The sequence below is a fragment of the Microcaecilia unicolor genome, chromosome 7, assembly GCF_901765095.1.
Source record: "Microcaecilia unicolor chromosome 7, aMicUni1.1, whole genome shotgun sequence".
NCBI classification, from domain to species: domain Eukaryota; kingdom Metazoa; phylum Chordata; class Amphibia; order Gymnophiona; family Siphonopidae; genus Microcaecilia; species Microcaecilia unicolor.
This window is the reverse complement of record NC_044037.1, coordinates 180167686-180188932: the sequence shown is the minus strand read 5'-3', so window position 1 is coordinate 180188932 and position 21247 is coordinate 180167686. Positions and strand designations below refer to the sequence as shown.

The 21247-nt window shown below is 45.3% G+C and overlaps 1 protein-coding gene across 2 annotated transcripts in view; it reads right to left on the bottom strand.

Moving 5' to 3' along the window:
* Window positions 1-21247, bottom strand: part of LOC115474822 (caspase-8-like) — a 105260-nt gene that overhangs the window by 47291 nt on the left and 36722 nt on the right. For both annotated transcript variants that reach the window (XM_030210494.1, XM_030210495.1), the window contains exons 2-3: window positions 18916-19259; window positions 8727-8835 (exon numbers count right to left, since the gene is read on the bottom strand). In XM_030210494.1, the coding sequence (XP_030066354.1) occupies window positions 8727-8835; window positions 18916-19220 (414 nt within the window). In that variant the 5' untranslated portion in view covers window positions 19221-19259. The remainder of the gene's footprint in view (window positions 1-8726; window positions 8836-18915; window positions 19260-21247) is intronic.

Genomic DNA, 21247 nt, shown 5'->3' with positions numbered 1-21247 from the left:
TCCAGGGTAGGAAAATAGCAAAGAATATGAGGAGAATACTTTTAGTGCTAGAGAAAGCACAAAGGGAAAGACAGCCAACCATGTTATTTAGTTTCGATGCCGAAAAGGCTTTTGACCGGTTGGATTGGGGATTCCTACTAGAAACACTTAAAGCATATGGAGTGACTGGGTTCTTCATGCAGGCGATTAGAACTCTGTACACCAATCCTAGAGCGAGAGTTCTTGTTAATGGTCTAGCCTCGGACTGGTTCCCCATTGGTCGAGGTACACGCCAGGGATGTCCTCTCTCACCCTTACTTTTCGTCCTAACACTTGACCCGTTGATACGGGAGATAAGTAACAACGTAGACATAAAGGGAGTACAGATACAAGACCAGGAATTTAAAATAGCAGCTTTTGCAGATGACTTACTGGTGTTAATAACAAATCCCAAGAACTCTCTGGGGCACCTAATGGAAAGTATAAAGGAATATGGGGACTTTTCGGGATTTCATTTAAATTTGATAAAATCGGAGGCCTTAGCGAGCCCAGACATTAGGAAGACAGATTGGGAACAGTTCCCATTACGGTGGGCGACGGGGTCATTCCGATATTTAGGCATTCAATTGACATTGGACCCGGCTCAGATATACGCTTTCAATGTTCCGCACTTGTTGCGGGACACGAGGGAGCAGTTAAACAGGTGGAGTTCTCTGCCATTGACACTCTTGGGCCGGATCCATTTGTACCGCATGTTGGTGTTCCCGAAATGGTTATATGTACTGCAGGTATTACCAATACGGCTATGGAAAAAAGACCTTCGGGTGCACCAGAGACAGGTGGCACGATTTTGTTGGGCTGGAAGGAAACCAAAACTCAAATGGGAGTATCTTAGTGGGGCCCAGGCGAATGGGGGCTTGGGGATCCCTAACATGCGTATATACAATCAAGCATGCCTCTTAAGGCATTTAGGAGATTGGGTCATGGGCACGAACACTTACACAGATGTACAATTAGAGAGAATGCATTTCAGCCCCTGGCACTTCAATTATTTATTACATGCAAAAGTCAGAAACCTTCCACAGCAAGTAAAGCATAGTCCACTTTTACAGCCTTTAAGATATCTGTGGAAAGAGATAACGAAACTTTGGAAGCACAGCTCAGAGAGTAGTGTGCTGCTGCCAATTACGGGTAATGCGGAGTTCTCACCTGGGAGAGAAAGTAAATTTTTTCGAGACCTGGGGAAGCAGGGTGTCATACTATTGGAAAACTTTCTACAAGCGGATGGGACCGTTATGGCTTACTCAGAGTTTGAGAGGCACTATGCGGGGGGAATGTTGGCGAAATTAGCCTATTTCCAGCTTTCACATTACATACATGAGCTTCCCACCGTAAGTCTCCTGCCAGGCTTTGAGAAGGATATTAGGGAGCTTCTAGCTGGGGATGCAGTAGGACAAATCTCGGTGTCAGGGTTCCACAAGGTACTGGAGGGGAAGCAACCAAAAAGAGATGTTAAGATGGTCGTGGAAAGATGGAGCCGGGAGGTGAAAGACCAAATAACAGAAGGGAAGATATTAGCGGCGCTCCAAGGAGGGGTAAGGGTGGTGCATAGTGCTGAGTTGCAGGAGTGCCATTTTCGCACCATACATAGGGCATATTTTTCAGTTAAGCAGGCATGGAGGCATATTTTCAAAGCACTTTGGGAGGCCAAGTTCCATAGGTTTCTATGGAACTTTGGGAGGCTAAGTGCTTTGAAAATATGCCTCATGGTATGCAGGAGTGGTAGAAACACATAAGTGTCCCAAATGTGCAGAAGTAAATGCATCATTTAGCCATGGTATGTGGCAATGTAGAGAGATACGGGGGTTTTGGACAGCTCTCTCCAGGTTTCTGGGCTGGGTTTTAGGATATCGAGTGGACCTGTCCTTTGAGAGGGTGATACTGAGCTCCATGACGACATGGCACAAAGGAACGTTAGAAGAAAAGATGTTCCTTAGTAAACTTTGAGGGGCATAATCGAACGAAAACGTCTATCTCCATGGGCGTTTATCTCCGAGAACGGGTCCGTGAAGGGGCGGACCGAACCGTATTTTCGAAAAAAAATAGACGTCCATGTTTTATTCGACAATGTGTGAGCTGGGCGTTTTTGTTTTTCAGCGATAATGGAAAATGAAAGCGCCCAGCTCAAAAATGAATAAATCCAAGGCATTTGTTCGTGGGAGGGGCCAGGATTCGTAGTGCACTGGTCCCCCTCACATGCCAGGACACCAACCGGGCACCCTAGGGGGCACTTTTACAAAAACACAAAAAAAAGGTAAAAGAGCTCCCAGGTGCATAGCACCCTTCCTTTGTGTGTTGAGCCCCCCAAATCCCCCTCAAAACCCACTCCCCACAAGTCTACACCATTACTATAGCCATAAGGGGTGAAGGGGGGCCACCTACATGTGGGTACAGTGGGTTTGGGGGGGTTGGACGACTAAGCATTAAGCAGCACAATTGTAACAGGTAGGGGGGGGGGATGGGACTGGGTCCACCTGCCTGAAGTCCACTGCACCCCCTAACAACTGCTCCAGGGACCTGCATACTGCTGCCAGGGAGGTGGGTATGACATTTGAGGGTGAAAATAAAAAGTTGTGAAATATCATTTTTTGTGGTGGGAGGGGGTTAGTGACCACTGGGGGAGTCAGGGGAGGTCATCCCCGATTCCTTCCGGTGGTCATCTGGACATTTAGGGCACTTTTTGGGGCCTTATTCGTGAAAAAACAGGGTCCAGGAAAAGTGCCCTAAATTCTAGTTACAAACGCATACTTTTGTTCCATTATCGGTGAAATGCGCCCATCTCTGTTCAGCCGATAACCACGCCCCAGTTCCGCCTTTGCCACACCTCTGACACGCCCCCATCAACTTTGTCCACATCCGCGACGGAGTGCAGTTGAAAACGTCCAAAATCGGCTTTCGCTTATACCGATTTATTCGTTTTTGGGAGATAAACGTCTATCTCCCAATTTGGGTCGCAATATAGGCGTTTTTCTCTTTCGATTATAAGCAGGTTTGTATTTGGGGGAAAAAATGTATCCTAAATTGCTGGACAACGGATAGAGGACCCTCATATTGGTATTGGAGAAATAGGCTCCATGAACTTATGTTATGGGAAATGCAGGACGCCCGTAATACACCAAAGAGGCGTCAACGATTTATAAAAATTTGGGGGGCATACCTACACAAAATATCACCACGAGCACGGAGCCACGTTTTGAACACATTGGGTTAGTCCGTATATATGGAAAGAATATAATTAGAAACATGAGTTACAATCAAAATGTCAGGCATCATTAATGGGTGGACAAGCTCCCTGGTAAAGAGGGGAGGGGGGTAGACATCATTAGATTGTAAGCTCTTTGAGCAGGGACTGTCTTTCTTCTGTGTTTGTACAGCGCTGCGTACACTTTGTAGCGCTCTAGAAATGTTAAATAGTAGTAGTAGTAGTAGTAGACATCAATAAATGATTTGAGGCTCTTATCACTACTGTTCTTAGTTGTGAGATTTAGGAATTTTATATGATATTTTTTTTTTGGATATGACACCGGTTATTAAAACATGTACCCTTCAACAATGGTAAAAAAGGGGGGGGGGGATAAGAGAGGGGGGAAGGGTTGGGGGTTTATGGGAAAAGGGGAGAAGAGAGGAAAGCCCAAAACGACAATAGAACGGATAATGAATAGTTAAATACCTGAAATGTCACGGTATGATCAATGGCTCTGGAATTTAAATGATGCAAATTGGCAGAGCATTACTAATTGAAGAAAGATAACGAATGGATGGGCATGGGAAAGGGGGGGGGAAACGATACAAGTTTGATGACAGAAGATAACCAAATGTATTAGCTGTTTGTTTATCCATGGTTAAGTTAAGGTATCTTTTCAAATGGAATGTGGTAACTATTTTGTAATGTCATCGGGAAAAAGCGTTGAAACATTAGATGTAACTCTGAGGGGGAAAGGGGAGGGACACCACCGAGTCTATAAGAACACAAGGCTCGGCTGGGAGATACATGGGATGGGTGGGAGGGAGGAGGGGAGAAAATGTACAAAAAGTTTGATGATGGCTATTATCATTGTTTTGTAAGATTGGAAGTCTTGGGGCAACACTCTGTGTACCTCTGACTATTGTTGTGATAAAGCAGCCCAGTTGGGCGAAACACAGCCTGTGTCGGGCTGTTTGTACTCATATAAATATTGTTGTATTGTTTAAATAAATTGCATTTCATTTCCACACGATCTGCTCTTTTTGTTTTCCATATTGTTGTGATAATATATGTTTATCATCAATAAAAATGTTGAAACATAAAAAAAACTCTGAAAAGGAATCATGGGTCTGGCGTCATATGTCTGTGTTCAAGGTGTTTTTATTAAAACTGTACATATTACATATTTAACCACTGTTGTCTGTTCAATACAAATTGTTTCTTATAGGGGAAGCTAACATATTTCACAGGTTTCTTTTTTTAAAGTGAGGAGTTTCTTTGGTTTTCACAAGGGTGGTGGATTTTACGGAAACCTCCATGGGCTTTTCTTTAAGCAGTTCAAGCAGATGCCTGTTGCTCACATTAGCCAACTACCGTTGAGGGTATATTGAGTTCAGCCAAGAGCCACATGAACTCTTCCTAACCTCTGGATGGGGGAGCCATGTGATGCGGGTGGGAGAGGAGGCATGTGGATAGCTTGACATGCAGGCTATGCATCTACAGCTGTGTGAAATTCTACCCTGGAGTTCTAAAACTAGTTTCTTGGTCCCCCTACCCCCACCTCTGCACAGTACTACCACTAGATGATCAAGTGGCCTAATGCTCCTGGGAAGGAAAAATTAATGCTTGCTCTTTTGTATGCTTCTTAGGTTAGAGCAAAGCAATCCCTGTATAAAGTATTGCTCTGGAACTATTTTTGTTTAAAAAAGAAAGACGTTTGCTTATCTTAATTTTCCACGGAAGTTGCTATACATCTCATTCACATAACATTGCCTACCGGGGATGGAGAGGGAGGGGCTGTGGGGGTAGTCTTCTTGACTAAAGGAACTCCTGTGTTTTGCATGACTTCTGCTGTATTGATTAAAAAAAGAGTGTAAAATTGCATGACTCTGGGGTTCCCCCCCCCCCCCCCCCGTCTTAAAATACACAGGTCTGCTTCTTCTGAATGGGACCACTGAAAGGGGGATTAGGGAGGGGTGGCTGTGCACACTGTGAGGCTCTGATCTCTACAAACAGCTGTTTTTTCTTTCAGTCTTGCCCACAGAAAATGCAGAGGGCAAGACTGGTTGAGGGGGTAGAGAGAGAGAGAGGAAGGTCACTTGTCAGACTGATTGACCTCGCACAGACAAGAATAGTTTAAAACAGCATGTCTGTCAATCTTTGTGTTGAAAGCTGAGAGGGGAGAGGAGAGGGGGAATCAATTGTAAAACTGCAACGTTCGCCAGCTTCAAGTTCTCCCTTTCCTGTTCACACAGTGTTCGTTCCGCCTTCGCGGAAACAGGAAATACGTCATCATAAAGGCGGGACGGACACTGCGTGAAGAGGAAAGGGAGAACTTGAAGCTGGCGAGTGTTGCAGTGCTTTCACGTCGCTCGCTGCTACTGAAACAAAAAGGCCAGGTTAAACATTTGCGGGGGGGGGGGGGGGGGGGGGGGGGGGACGGAACGGAGGAGGAGCGGAGGAGGGCTGATGGACGGGCGAGGGAGGGAAGGAAGGAGGAATGCCGCGCGGGGCCTCATAGAGCGACTCGGAGTGCACCATTCCTGGGTGGGCCTTAGGCTTAAGTGGATGGGCCTCACCCGTGCCTACGCCCCTGGTAAAACCATTAGTTTTGTTTTAAAGCCTAAAATGTAACTTTGTTTTTTTCCTGCACTGGGACACGGTTATGCAAAAGGACAAAGCATGACATATCTGGTGGTCATCAAAAGGGAAGAGTATGACTTGGGTGTGTCCTTGCCAACTGGAAGTGGGCATGGCCACCTGTCAAAATATTCAAATTAGCTTCAGGAAAGCCGGTGAGGTATACTACTCTTATTCTCTGATTAAGGTTTGGGATCCAGTCTCCCCATGATCAGCCCTTATGCCCTAGGGCACTCTGTGCCTCATAGGGATAGCTGTGGATCAAATTGACCTCTCTTAACAGTACAGTGAAGGGGTGAAACACTTCTCTCCTCCTTATGGCTCTAGCAGTCAGCTGATTAACAGGCTGGCAACCCCTGTGCTGACTCTTCCATCCCTTTAACTGGAAGTAAAGGCTATGGTAGACCCCTTAGTGGGTTCCCCACCTACAGCTGTTCTACATGCTCCTTACTGGACTCCTTCTGGGAGAGGAAATACATCATGCCTGGACTCCATCTGGGGGAGAAAAGACTTAACTTCTCCCTTTGAGTTTCATCTTTCCACCCAAAAAGCTTGAGCTCATATTTTATTCGGCCATTATTCAGAATAGACCTCCTACCATTACAATTTGAGTAGCACCTTTCACTGGAGCAGGGACACAGAATGTTGTTGCTTCTATAACTACATAGCAAGAGACATTTGATATACATAGTAGATGATGACAGCAGAAAAAGACCTGCATGGTCCACCCAGTCTGCCCAACAAGATCAACTCACATGTGTCATTTTTTGTGTATACCTTACCTTGATTTGTACCTGTCTTTTTCAGGGCACAGACCGTATAAGTCTGCCCAGCACTATCCCCACCTCCCAACCACCAGCCCTGCCTCCCACCGCCGGCTAAGCTTCTGGGGATCCAGAATCCTGTAATGTTATTGTCATAATAAAACTATGTAAGCCACATTGAGCCTGCAAATAGGTGGGATAATGTGGGATACAAATGCAATAAATAAATAAATCCTGTTACATCAGCATCTGTTCTCTCTCCCTTCCCCTATTCCCATGTACAGCACCTCACCTCTCGCTTCCACTTCTATGTCTAGCATTTCCCTCTCCCTCACCCCATGTCAGCATATCCTCTCTTCCACCCCCACCCAGTATCGAGTTGTTCCTCTCACCTCACTTTCCCCTTTGACCAGCATATCTCCTCTCTCTTCCCCTGTGCTCAGCATCTCCCCTCTCACTCTCCTTCACCTTCATGTCCATCATCTTCTCTTTCTCCCCACTTTCTTCTCCAGCATCTTCCCTCTTACTTCTTCTCTTCCCATATCCAGCATCTTCCCTCTCTCTCTCTTATCCTGCACCTCTCTCCCTTCTCTCTCTTCACTCTTTTGTCCAGCATCTCCCTCTTTCTCCTTTCTCTCCCCCACCTTCATATCCAGAATCTTTCCCTCCTCCTCCTTACCTTCTAGTCCAGCATTTCCTTCCTCTCTATATCTCATACCCCTTGTGTCCAGCATGTCCCCTCTCTCTCTCTCTCTCTCTTTCTGTGTCCAGCATCTCACCAGGCCCACGTGCGTGCTCAAGGTCTGCTGTATTCCCCTTTCCTCTCCAGTTTTCAAGGAGTAGGGAACATAGTAGGCCTTGAGCACAAACATGGACTCAAAGACCTGTGCTACGTTCCCTTTTTCTTGCTGCTTCTTCAAAGTGTCCCAATTGTAGCCCCTCTCTGCCTGGCACCTGGGGGCAATAACCCCTTCCTGTCCCCATCGTGATACCACTGCTTCTCAGTGGAGGCAAGTTTAACAAATCTATATAAATAATGCTCACCTCCAATTCTGAAGCTCACTGCGTGGCAGGGAAACACTGAAGCCCTGTACTGTTGTAGGCTGTCAGCACCACTCACTCTCACTCATACACCCACCCTCAGCCACGCCCCATCCGGACATAATTGGCAACCCCAACGTTCTAATGAAGCCCCCAAGCTCCACCCACTTACGTGAAGGGTTCGTAACTTCATGGTGGTGAAGCCTCTCCACTGCCCATGTCTCTCTGTCACGCCCTCGCGTCGAACGTGATGACGTCGAGGGCGGAACAATTTTGGGGAACGAAAGGAACGCGAGAACAGAAGTTCACCTCTGTCAGCAGAGGTATGCACAAGCTTCGGGGGAGGTTTTCCTGACGAAAGGCTGGTGTCCACAGGGTCGCGCCATGGGGGGGCCAGGCAGTAACGCCAAGGGGGGGGGGGGTGGTTCGGTGGGAGGGCCGTGAACGGGGCCTTGAACTGGGAGGGAGGGAGAAACAGAGGGACAGAAGGGGGTATGGAACTCGGCAGGGAGGGAGGATGGGTGGGGATTTCCCTTGCTAGCGCCCGTTTCATTGCGTTTCGAAACGGGCCTTTCTTACTAGTAATACTATAAAACCAGTACCCTGAACTCTTTGATTATAAGGAATAACCAGGACCTGAACAAATTATCTCGCTCCCTGGTCATCTTGGGATTTAAGAACAAACAATTAAAAACTACTGCTCTTTTGCAGCATGACAGCATTTTATGAAATAAAAAAAACAGCAACAAAAAAACATAGGGAGATTTAGGCTGTTGCACAAAAACTGACAGAGGGTAGCAGCTAAGCTGCAGGTTACAACTAATATAGTTTTGCTGTTTCTCATCCCTCACTTTGCTCTGTGTTGCAAACAAAGTCATGATGAGTAATTCTCACTGCTATCAGAGTCCTGCAGCCATCAGAGGACTGCAACAGGAAATGCTTATTCTCTTTAGAGGGCTGTGAAGTCATTCTGAAAGACGCCTCTCCCCGTTGTCACAGCTCATACATTCTTCAGAAACCCCACAAGAACCCAACCCCATAAAAAGTTCTCCTCTTACTGTATCCTCATTCTGCAGCTTGGACCTTGGAAGCTTCTTGTCCAAAAAAAACATGAAACTCCTCATTTCCTCCTCTGATATGTTTTCAGACAGTTGGAACAGTAGGTGCCTAGAACAGAAGAGACATAGTTGGTTTAACCAGGCGTTGGGGGCTTGCTATATTTATTTATTTGAGGATGCTCCTAGGCAGTTTACAATGTAAGAAAAGAAAAGAACAAGGAATAAGAAAATAAAGTTACAAGACAGGACAGAAGGACTCAAATAGAAAAAGGAGTGGAGAGAAGAAAGTGGAAGAGACAGGAAGGAAAAATAAAAAGAAGATAGGAAGAGGATGGAGGAGGCTGGTAGGTGCTGCTGACCATCAGGAGGTCAGCTGTAGGCTAATTGAATCAACCAGGTTTTGAGCAGGGTTTACATTTTTTAAATATGCTAGTTCTGCATGAGTATGGAAGAAAAGGGAATTCCATGGGTATGGTCCTAAGTAATAGAAAGCAGTCTCCCCGTGATATCCAACCAAAAACAGGAAGGTGAAGAAAGAACAAGAAGCAAGACTTGGGCAGAGCAAAATATTTGTGTGGGGGCATAGGGAGTAAGTAAATTAGGGCCAGATGCGTCAACCAAACGTAAAAAAATCTAAAACGTAAAAGTCCTTACCGAAGTTGAAAAAACGTTTTCATCTCCCGTGGGAGGTGGTGGAGATGAAAACGGTAACGGAATTCAAACATGCGTGGGACAGGCATAAAGGAATCCTGTGCAGAAGGAATGGATCCACAGAAGCTTAGCTGAAATTGGGTGGCGGGGGGAAGAGGGGTTGGTGGTTGAGAGGCTAGGATGGAGGAGGGCAGACTTATACGGGGTCTGTGCCGGAGCCGGTGATGGGAGGCGGGACTAGTGGTTGGGAGGCGGGAAATACTGCTGGACAGACTTATACGGTCTGTGCCCTGAAAAAGACAGGTACAAATCAAGGTAAGGTATGCACATATGAGTTTATCGTGGGCAGACTAGATGGACCGTGCAGGTCTTTTTCTGCCGTCATCTACTATGTTACTATGTAAAACAAGTCGCACATGTTCGGTGCGGTATTCTAAAGTCGAATGCATTAAAGAAGTGTAATCCCCATCGTTAATCTACCCGTAAAGCATGCGCAGAGCAGCCAAGTGTTATGCTGGCTGCTCTGCGCATGCCAAAAAACGTTTAAAAAAAAACGTCTTTTACCGACGTCCTTGCCCGCCCGCCCGCCCGCCTGCCCGAGGTTGCCACTGCTCCCCGCTTGTCAGGAGCGTCTTTTACTGCCTCGCTCCCCCCCCCCCCCCCCCCCCCGCCCGAGGTCGCCGCTGCTCCCCACTCCCCCTGCATCAAAATCACAAATTAAGGCAGCCCGGCCCCTCTCCTCCCTCCCTCCCTTCCTTGACAGCTCCCGCCATCCTCCATCCCATGCCCCGCCCCCGCCGCCCCCCTGAGGTCATCGCCGCCACTTCCCCCCTCCACCGGCCCCCCCTCCGTCTTACCGGGCTCATGCAGCGCATGGGCAAGAACAGCTGATCGGCGATCGGTGAGGCCTTCTCCGATGTCCCTCCGTTCTTCCTGGGCCCGCCCTCCTCTGACGTAAGGTAAGAGGCGCTGCACGGGCCCGGTAAGACGGAGGGGGGCCAGTGGAGGGGGGGGAGTGGTGGCGACGACCTCAGGGGGCGGCAGGGGCGGGGCACGGGGGCGGAGGATGGCGGGAGCTGTCAAGGAAGGGAGGGAGGGAGGAGAGGGGCCGGGCTGCCTTAACTTGTGATTTTGATGCAGGGGGGAGTGGGGAGCAGCGGCGACCTTATGGGGGGGGGCAAGTATGTCACTAAAAGACGCTCTTGGCGAGCGTTTTTACCCTCTCCCGATTTTTTGTTTTGTTTTTCTTTTTACATTTAAAGACGCTCCTGGCGAGCGTTTTTGTCTTCCTGCGATTTGTTTTTTTTTTTAATGTTTTACTTTTAAAGGCCGGGCAGCCCTAACGAGAGGTACAGACCTCTCGTTAGCTTTCCCGGAGTTTTCCTGCGTTAGGGCAAGCGGAAAACTTTAGTGCATCTCATTCCAATAGGGTTTCTAAACAATTTGCTCATCTGCATTCCGTTTTCGTTAGCTGCTATCGTCTTCGGAAAAAGGCCTTTAATGCATGTCACGGTTTAAAACTTGTTCGTTAAAGGGTTGTAAAAGGGTCGTTAAAGTTTAGTGCATCTGGCCCTTAGTCAGGTAGACAGGGGATTGGGGAGGAGGGTTAATGCTTTAATTTTAAGTCTTGCCAAGACTGAGGTAAGTAATGAGGTGATGTGATCTTTATAATGTGCATTTAACAACAGAGGTCTGGATAAGCTGAAGCTTTTTTAGTTTTAAGTGTGGGGACAGTTACATATTCTTGGAAGCATATGAAGCCTGCTGCTGTTTTCAAATGACCAGGACAACAGTTATCTGGGTAGCTAAGTGAAGTTTAAACCAGCTACCTGTATGATCATGTGAAGGGTAATTTTCTCAAACATTTCTGCAGATAAAGTATTACTTTCCATGATGAATTAGCAAGTACAAAAGTGCACAGCTGAAGGTAAAGGTATGCACAAATAACCTGCATCCAAGCCACTTTATACAGACTGAGCAGAGGTGTTCCAGAAAATGGATTTGAACAGAGGTTTGGACCATTTGTGTATAAATTATCCCTGAAATTGTGTAGGTTCTAAAGAGCAGGCAGCAAGTGCATAAACCTCATGGAGTAATTTTCAAAGTGGAAGTATGCACATAGTTTTGCTTTGAAAATACATCAAAGCACACACAAGGAAAGTATGTGTATGAGTTTCAAGTTTCATATTTATTTCAAATACCGCCTATTAGAGAATTGTCTAGGAGATTTTACATTTAAAGTACTAAAAAAAGAGTTAGACAGCAATTATAGGCTATCGAGGGGAAAAGAAACAACAGAAACTCTGCAACTGTTAATCTCAGGCTACAGATGCCCCCATGCCCAACAAGTTGTCAGCCAGCAAATAGGGCAGTGCTTGCCAAACTTGGTCCTGGAGGCACCCCAGCCAGTCAGGTTTTCAGGATATCCACAATAAATATACATGAAACATACTTGCATGCACTGCCTCCACTACATGCAAATCCATCTCATGAATAACCATGGTGGATATCATGAAAACCTGACTGGCTGGGGTGCCTCCAGGACCAGGTTTGGGAAACAATGAAATAGAGGCTAAGACTCAAAGGCTTTACCAAAAAACAGTTTTTAATCCTGTCTTAAATTTTTTACATTTCCTTGCAGTTATAAAATTATTTATTTTAAATAATTTATATTTCACCAATCCATAAAACTAATTTGTCTATGGTGGATTACAATATCAATTAAAAAAAAGACACATACAAGTAAAACACATGAGACTGTTACATCATAAAACAATTCATAGCAAAAAGCCATGGGAGGTAATTCTGAAAACTACCCACACAGAAGAAAATCCACAAGTACTTTCATCTGCATGTGGGGCTAAAACCCCTACAAACCACTATTCAGCATTACCAACCTGACATTAAAATACAGACTCTGGCTAACTTCAATTTTCATGCAAACGCCTGCTGCTCTAATAGTCCTCAGACTTGTGTGCAGACAAGAGGGACATTGCCAGACATTGCCAATGTTGCAGGTGGACAAAAAAGAATAACAATTCAGGCACAGGCAGCTCCTTGTGACTCTGGGCAAGTCACTTAAACCTCCATTGCCCCAAGTAAGCCACATTGAGCCTGCCATGAGTGGGAAAGCATGGGGTACAAATGTAACAAAACAAATTGCACATTGTTTACTGGAACAATGACTTCATAGTCAAAGCGACCTTATAGCATGACATAAGTGGCACAGTGTTTTGCTCCCCCAAGTCATAACATCGGGAGTCAGACTTGAAATGGTATAAGAAGCCTTTGCAAAGACATAAAATTATCTGGGAAATTGTCTGAAGAAGTCATCAGAAGCCTGCCGATATGGGGCATAGATGTCTCCCAGATCCCAGCATGCTGTCCATAGCTCGTTAAAATCATGGCCTGGCCTGCCTCATCTCTGAGAAGGACCCTTCACAGCTGCCAACCATTTGCACCTGTTCCAGGTCTTGAAAGAGAACCGTATCTGCAGCTCCTATCAGCCCCTTCCATTCAATTTCCCATCACGGCATCGGAGGGAGGACTGCTTCTACCAGCCAGGTTGTATATATCATTATTTGCTGTAGTGCTGGGAGGATAGAGGCCATATCTAATTATCAGATCTAGGGTATTAGTGTGCATTCTCCTTCCACCATTTGATAGGTACATTTTACACTTTAAGCATCATTTACAATTAGTCTAGGTAATCTAGCATTTGTATATTGTTTTCACATCTGACTTTATTCTTACTTGCTGCCAATTAAATAAACAAGCTTTCTATTTTTATAAAGTCTGAGTCATAGTAACATAGTAATATAGTAGATGACGGCAGAAAAAGACCTGCACGGTCCATCCAGTCTGCCCAAGAAATGTGCCACTTTTTTCTGTATACCTTACCTTGATTTGTATCTGTCTTTTTCAGGGCACAGACCGTACAAGTCTGCCCAGCACTATCCCCGCCTCCCACCATCAGCTCTGGCACAGACCGTATAAGTCTGCCCAGCACTATCCCTGCCTCCCAAACACCAGCCCCGCCTCCCACTATCGGCTCTGTTATCCAATCTCGGCTAAGCTCCTGAGGATCCATTTCTTCTGAACAGGATTCCTTTATGTTTATCCCACGCATGTTTGAATTCCGTTACCGTTGTCAACTCCACCACCTCCCGCGGGAGGGCATTCCAAGCATCCACCACTCTCCCCGTGAAAAAATACTTCCTGACATTTTTCTTGAGTCTGCCCCCCTTCAATCTCATTTCATGTCCTCTCGTTCTACCGCCTTCGTATCTCCGGAAAAGGTTCGTTTGCGGATTAATACCTTTCAAATATTTGAACGTCTGTATCATATCACCCCTGTTTCTCTTTTCCTCCAGGGTATACATGTTCAGGTCAGCAAGTCTCTCCTCATAAGTCTTGTAATGCAAATCCCATACCATTCTCGTAGCTTTTCTTTGCACCGCTTTGATTCTTTTTACATCCTTAACAAGATACGGCCTCCAAAACTGAACACAATACTCCAGATGGGGCCTCACCAACGACTTATACAGGGGCATCAACACTCACTTTCTTCTGCTGGTCACACCTCTCTCTATACAGCCCAACAACCTTCTAGATACAGCCACCGCCTTGTCACACTGTTTCGTCGCCTGCAAATCCTCAGATACTATCACCCCAAGATCCCTCTCCCCGTCCGTACCTATCAGACTCTCGCCGCCTAACACATACGTCTCCTGTGGATTTCTATTCCCTAAGTGCATTTCTTGGCATTGAATTTTAATTCATGGCTACATAAGACTCCAGAACATATGAAAAACCTTTTTTTTATTGACAATAAATGTCAATCAACCATACATAACAACATAAAATACACTCTTACCTCACTCAAACATTTGCATGCTCCAGCCATCCATCAATATTCATAATAATAGTGCACCACGCTATACACATCTCACTAGATGTTACAACTTATTATCAATAAATACATTGTAAACATAACGATTTAGAACTTGTCGACTTAATCAAAGAGTTCACCATTAATGCTGGTTCTATAAATTGGAACCTGCGTATGTTCTGTATCAGTTGTCCTGTATTTGACTAAAGCGAGCTTAATACAATGTTGCACCATATACATATACTATAAGAATATTCTTCAGGCTACAATAATGTTCCCAATTGATGAAAAGTATCACTGAGAATATCCAAACCCCAAAATTGGGTTGGCTGGGGACATGCATCCGTGCTTGTAAACATCAAACCGCTGGTTCCCTGATGCTGATCGGCATTTCGTCTCCTTCCTCAGGAGGAACCAAAGCTGTAACAATATTATTGCACATCAACCACTACATATTCATCTTAAATTTAAACAAATATTGTAAATCAGCATTTTAAAGTGTACTTACAAATAATCCTATATCAGGCTGCACGCCTACGTGGTAATCGGCCAGGCTTCCGCCCAAGAATCGCACCACCGGAAACTGTTGTACGCCGGCCCCATGATCTCATGAGTTAAATACTAAGGGACCCTTGCGTGAAAGCACGCAATCACAAATACATCACACCCACTCAACCTCCAAATTGAGGCCTTGCGGTGTTACCGTGCCCCATGTATAAATATATCGCTGCTCAAGTAAAAGTAAACGAGCACTAATGTCCCCGCTTCTGTTGGTGGGTAAAATCTGGGACAATACAAACACATTGAAGCTGGTCAATGGTATGGTTACAGCTTTGGTTCCTCCTGAGGAAGGAGACGAAATGCCGATCAGCATCGGGGAACCGGCGGTTTGATGTTTACAAGCACGGATGCATGTCCCCAGCCAACCCAATTTTGGGGTTTGGATATTCTCAGTGATACTTTTCATCAATTAGGAACAATATTGTAGCCTGAAGAATATTCTTATAGTATATGTATATGGTGCAACATTGTATTAAGCTCGCTTTAGTCAAATACGAGGACAACTGATACAGAACATACGCAGGTTCCAATTTATAGAACCAGCGTTAATGGTGAACTCTTTGATTAAGTCAACAAGTTCTAAATTGCTATGTTTACAATGTATTTATTGATAATAAGTTGTAACATCTAGTGAGATATGTATAGCGTGGTGCACTATTATTATGAATATTGATGGATGGCTGGAGCATGCAAATGTTTGAGTGAGGTAAGAGTGTATTTTATGTTGTTATGTATGGTTGATTGACATTTATTGTCAATAAAAAAAAAGGTTTCTCATATGTTCTGGAGTCTTATGTAGCCATGTGTTAAAACTGACTCTGGTTTTGAATAAATTCCCTATAGTTGAATAATTGAATTTTAATTTGCCTAACCTTAGACCATTCTTCTAGCTTCTTCAGATCCTTTTTCATGTTTTCCACTCCCTCCGGGGTGTCCACTCTGTTACAGATCTTAGTATCATCCGCAAATAGGCAAACTTACCTTCTAACCCTTCGGCAAGGTCCTCACAAAATATTGAACAGAATCAGCCCCACCACCAATCCTTGAGGCACGCTACTACTCACCTTTCCCTCATCTGATGCGAACTCCTTTTACCACCACCCTCTGGCGTCTGTCCGTCAACCAGTTCCTAATCCAGTTCACCACTTCGGGTCCTATCTTCAGCCCATCCAGTTTATTTAAAAGCCTTCTGTGGGGAACCGTGTCAAAAGCTTTGCTGAAATCTAAGTAGATTACGTCCATAGCTTCATCCCTGATTCAATTCTCCTGTTACCCAATCAAAGAACTCAATGAGATTCGTTTGGCACGATTTCCCTTTGGTAAAAACCATGTTGTCTCGGATCTTGTAACTTAGTGGCTTCCAGGAAATTCACTATCCTTTTCCTTCAGCATCGCTTCCATTACTTTTCCAATAACCGAAGTGAGGCTTACCGGCCTGTAGTTTCCAGCTTCTTCCCTATCACCACTTTTGTGAAGAGGGACCACCTCCGCCGTTCTCCAATCGCATGGAACCTGTTATGTACTTTTGCCCTTGAAAGTAGCATGCACAGATGTGAAAATGTAATCTAAAAGCATTATGTACCTCCCCTGGCCTAAATACGTGTCCGGTATTGATTCCTGCACATATTTTTACCCTGATATTGTGTGGCCTATTTTCAAAAAAGCTAATCTGCTTTTGAAAATGGCCACCAATGGAGTCCTTTTATAAGCTGTTATTGCATTATAGAACATCATTTTACATGCAGAAATAAGTGTTTATAAAATTGGCTGGGGATAAATATATCCTTAAAATTACACACACTGTCAACGCATAGTGCATACCTTCATGTAGTATGCATGTACATAAGTACTTAAGTATTGCCATACTGGGAACAGACCAAAGTTTTCCATTGAGCCCAGCATCCTGTTTCCAACAATGGCCAATCTAGGTCACATATACTTAGCAAGATCCCAAAAAAGTACAAAACATTTTATGCTGCTTATCCCAGAAATAAGCAGTGGATTTTTCCCCAAGTCCATTTTAATAATGGTCTATGGACTTTTCCTTTAGGAAGCCATACAAAACCCTTTTTAAACCCTGCTAAGCTAACTGCCTTTAACCACATTCTCTTGCAACGAATTCCAGAGTTTAATTACACATTTTAAATTACTACTTTGTAGGCTTCTTTGCATGCCTCCTAGTCCTAGTATTTTGGAAAGAGTAAACAGACGCTTCACGGTCTACCCATTCCACTCACTCATTATTTATAGACTTCTATCATATCTTTCCTGAGTCGTCTTTTTCTCCAAGCTGAAGAGCCCTAGCTGCTTCAGCCTTTCCTCATAGGGAAGTCGTCCCATCCTCTTTATCATTTTGTCACCCTTCACTGCATTTTTTTCTAATTCCACTTTTTTTGAGATGCGGTGACCAGAATTGAACACAATATTGGAGGCGGAGATTGGGCGGAGCTGAGGTGGCACTGTGAGATATGTGCCTACCTGAGTAAACATATGTGGAAAAAATTGCACCTGCTTTGGGAGCAGATAACTTTATGCAAGAGCTTTCAGGAATGAAACTATATAAACGTACATAGGTACATATGGAAGGGCATTTTCGAAAGGGACGTCTAAGTTTTGATTTGGACGTCCTCACAAAATGTCCTGATCCAGGGGTGGGGAAGCCCGTATTTTCAAAACAAGATGGACGTCCATCTTTTGTTTCAAAAATACAGTCAGGGACGTCCAAATCATGAAATGTGGTCGTCTCTAGATTTGGACATACCTAGACATGGACGTTTCTAATTTTCGGCGATTTTCAAAACCAAGGATGTCCATCTCAGAAACGACCAAATGCAAGCCATTTGGTCGTGGGAGGAGCCAGCATTTGCAGTGCACTGGTTCCCCTGACATGCCAGGACACCAACCGGGCATCCTAGGGGGCACTGCAGTAGACTTCATAAATTGCTCACAGGTACATAGCTCCCTTACCTTGTGTGCTGAGCCCCCAACCCCCCCCCAAAAAACTCACCCCCAACTGTACACCACTACCATAGCCCTTAGGGGTGAAGGGGGCACCTAGATGTGGGTACAGTGGGTTTGTGGTGGGTTTTGGAGGGCTCGCTGTTTCCTCCACAAATGTAACAGGTGGGGGGGATGGGGATGGGTCTGCCTGCCTGCAGTGCACTGCACCCAATAAAACTGCTCCAGGGACCTGCATACTGCTGTCATGGACCTGAGTATGACATCTGAGGCTGGCATAGAGGCTGGCATGAAATATTTTGAAAGATATTTTTTGAGGGTGGGAGGAGGTTAGTGACCACTGGGAGAGTAATGGGAGGTCACCCCTGATTCTCTCTGGTGGTCATCTGGTCATTTTGGGCACCCTTTTGTGGCTTGGTTGTAAGAAAAACACTACCAGGTAAAGTCGTCCAAGTGTTAGGCACACCCAGTTCCCGCCTTCGCTACACCTCCAGCACGCCCCCTTGAACTTTGGCCATCCCTGCGACGGAAATCAGTTGGGGACGTCCAAAATTGGCTTTCGATTATACCGATTTGGACGTTTCTGTGAGAAGGACGTCCATGTTCCGATTTGTGTCGAAAGATGAGCGTCCTTCTCTTTCGAAAATGAGCCCGATGGTCTCTTTATGAGATTGGTGCACTATATGCCTTCACAGACAGATGCCCATTATAAAATTACTCCCAATAATGTCCAAAATTCAGTACTCACCACAGATCAAGTTTTACAATTCTCTCATTGGAAGAGGATGGATAATAGTGTGCCACAGGAAAATTTACTAGGAGTAGTGCTTTTTAGCATATTTATAAATGATCTGGAAAAAGGAGAAATGACTAAGGTGATCACATTTTTAGATGACACTAACGGGTCCTTTTACTAAGCTGGAATCTAGCTAGTTTTTTTTTTTAATGCTGCCAGGTACTTGTGACTTGGATTAGTCACTACTGGAAAGATGATACTAGGCTTGATGGACCTTTGGTTTGACCTAGTATGGCAATTCTTATCTCAAGTATACTTTTAGTTTTCCAACAACAATAAAGTACTGTACTTGTTCCAAGGAATGAGTGCTGGCCCTGACATCTGTTACCTACCTATATGATGTAATCTTTGCCTTGCCTGGCACCTGGAGCTCTCTGTTCATCTCCTCCTTGCTAGTGTTTAGTTTGCGGATGAGAAGGTCGTTCCGATTTATCCGAAAAAGCAGTTCTTTGATAAAGGAACGATCTCCATCTTCCAAGAGTCCTTTTTCCTGAAGTTTTAGAAAGAGATCTTTGGCATCTCGGATGCCCTCCTGCTTCTTTGAGGAGATGATGTCCAGGCACAGGAACTTGAGAGCATGTATCTCATTGGAATCCAGCTCCTCACTGATGTTATACAAGAGATCATGGAAGGCCATGCTCACCAGATGACGTCTAAAATAGGATACAGTTTATATCTGGAAAAGCAATGGGAGGAAAATGTGTCAGAAACATTGCAGACAATAGCAGCGATGACTGACTTCTATCTTAGAATCTTTATCATATCCAGTTTCTACCACAAGACTAAGAGTGTGATAGCAACTGTCTCTAAATATGATCATCATGAAACAGCATTCGGTGACTGTCTCTAATAGAGGGAACCCCTGGGCCAGAGTACCCAGAAAAGTGACAGTAGCAAGGTGGCATTGTTTCCCCCTCCACCCCCCCACCCCCCCGGCCAAGGGGAGTAAACATCCCCTTTTGGCTTTTCTCCAGGGGATGGGGTGGTGGCCACTCAGTGACTTGGCTGAGCAAAAGGCCATGGGGTGGGACCAGACTGGCCCAGAAGAGAGCTCCAGGTGTGGGATAAAAGAGGGTAATTCAGGTGGCTAGGCCTTTTTTTCTGTCCCTGCTACCTTCCTCCATGGAGCAAGGTAGGTCTGGTTCATACTGCTGGAGCCTTCTCCAAGTGCCCCCCCCCCCCCCCCCCCCCCTGCTCAGGCTCTCTCAGACTCTTTGGCCAGTTCTTCTCCTTTCTTCCATTCCACCCTGCCTCTTTCTTTGATACCCACTCCCCTCAATTCCCTCTTCCCCTCCTTTTACCTGCCTATCCCAGAACAGTGTGCTAACTCGGGATCTCCTTGATTTTCCAGCAGTAATTTTTCATTACAGAAGTATGATATGAAGTATTTTCAGTGCTCTGGAATTATAATGGATAATTGCTGGTCAGATTTCCATGAGATTAAATGGTCTGGCTGGCATGGAAATACTAATTAATAGATTTGCAAGATCTCATTGAGGGGCATAATCAAACAGAAACGCCTATCTCCATGGGCGTTTATCTCCGAGAACGGGTCCGTGAAGGGGCGGACCGAATCGTATTTTTGAAAAAACATGGACGTTTATCTTTTTTTGAGCTGGGCGTTTTTGTTTTTCAGCGATAATGGAAACCGAAAACGCCCAGCTCAAAAACGAATAACTCCAAGACATTTATTCGTGGGAGGGGCCAGGATTCGTACTGCACCGGTCCACCTCACATGCCAGGACACCAACCGGGCACCCTAGGGGGCAGGTTTACAAAAAAAAAAAAAAGGTAAAACAGCTCCCAGGTGCATAGCACCCTTCCCTTGGGTGTTGAGCCCCCAAAATCCCCCTCAAAACCCACTGCCCACAAGTCTACACCATTACTATAGCCCTAAGGGGTGAAGGGGGGCACCTACACGTGGGTACAGTGGGTTTGGGGGGGCCGTTTGGAGGGCTCCCATTTACCAGCACAAGTGTAACAGGTGGGGGGGGGGGGGGGGATGAGCCTGGGTCCACCTGCCTGAAGTCCACTGCTCCAGTGACCTGCATACTGCTGCCAGGGATGTGGGTATGACATTTGAGGGTGAAAATAAAAAGTTGTGAAACGGCATATTTTGTGGTGGGAGGGGGTTCGTGACCACTGGGGGAGTCAGGGGAGGTCATCCCCGATTCCCTCCAGTGGTCATCTGGTCATTTAGGGCACTTTTTGGGGCCTTATTCGTGGAAAAACAGGGTCCAGGAAAAGTGCCCTAAATTCTCGCTAAAAACGCATATTTTTTTTCCATTATCGGCGAAAGGCGCCCATCTCTGATCGGCAGATAACCACGCCCCACCTTCACCACGCCTTCGACACGCCCCCATCAACGTTGTCCGCATCCGCGACGGAGTGCAGTTGAAAACGTCCAAATTCTGCTTTTGATTATACCGCTTTATTCGTTTTTGGGAGATAAACGTCTATCTCCCGATTTGGGTCACAATATAGGCGTTTTTCTCTTTCGATTATAAGCAGGATTGTCTCCTAAATCACTATCCTACATATTTTATGCAAACTGCCCCTCTTAATTTTAAGCAAAGGTTAATTGAATGGCTAAGAGCTTCAATTGCATTGGGAAAGTTTCCTGGATCTATGGGAGATATTATTCTCACTCGTATTGTCAAAGTC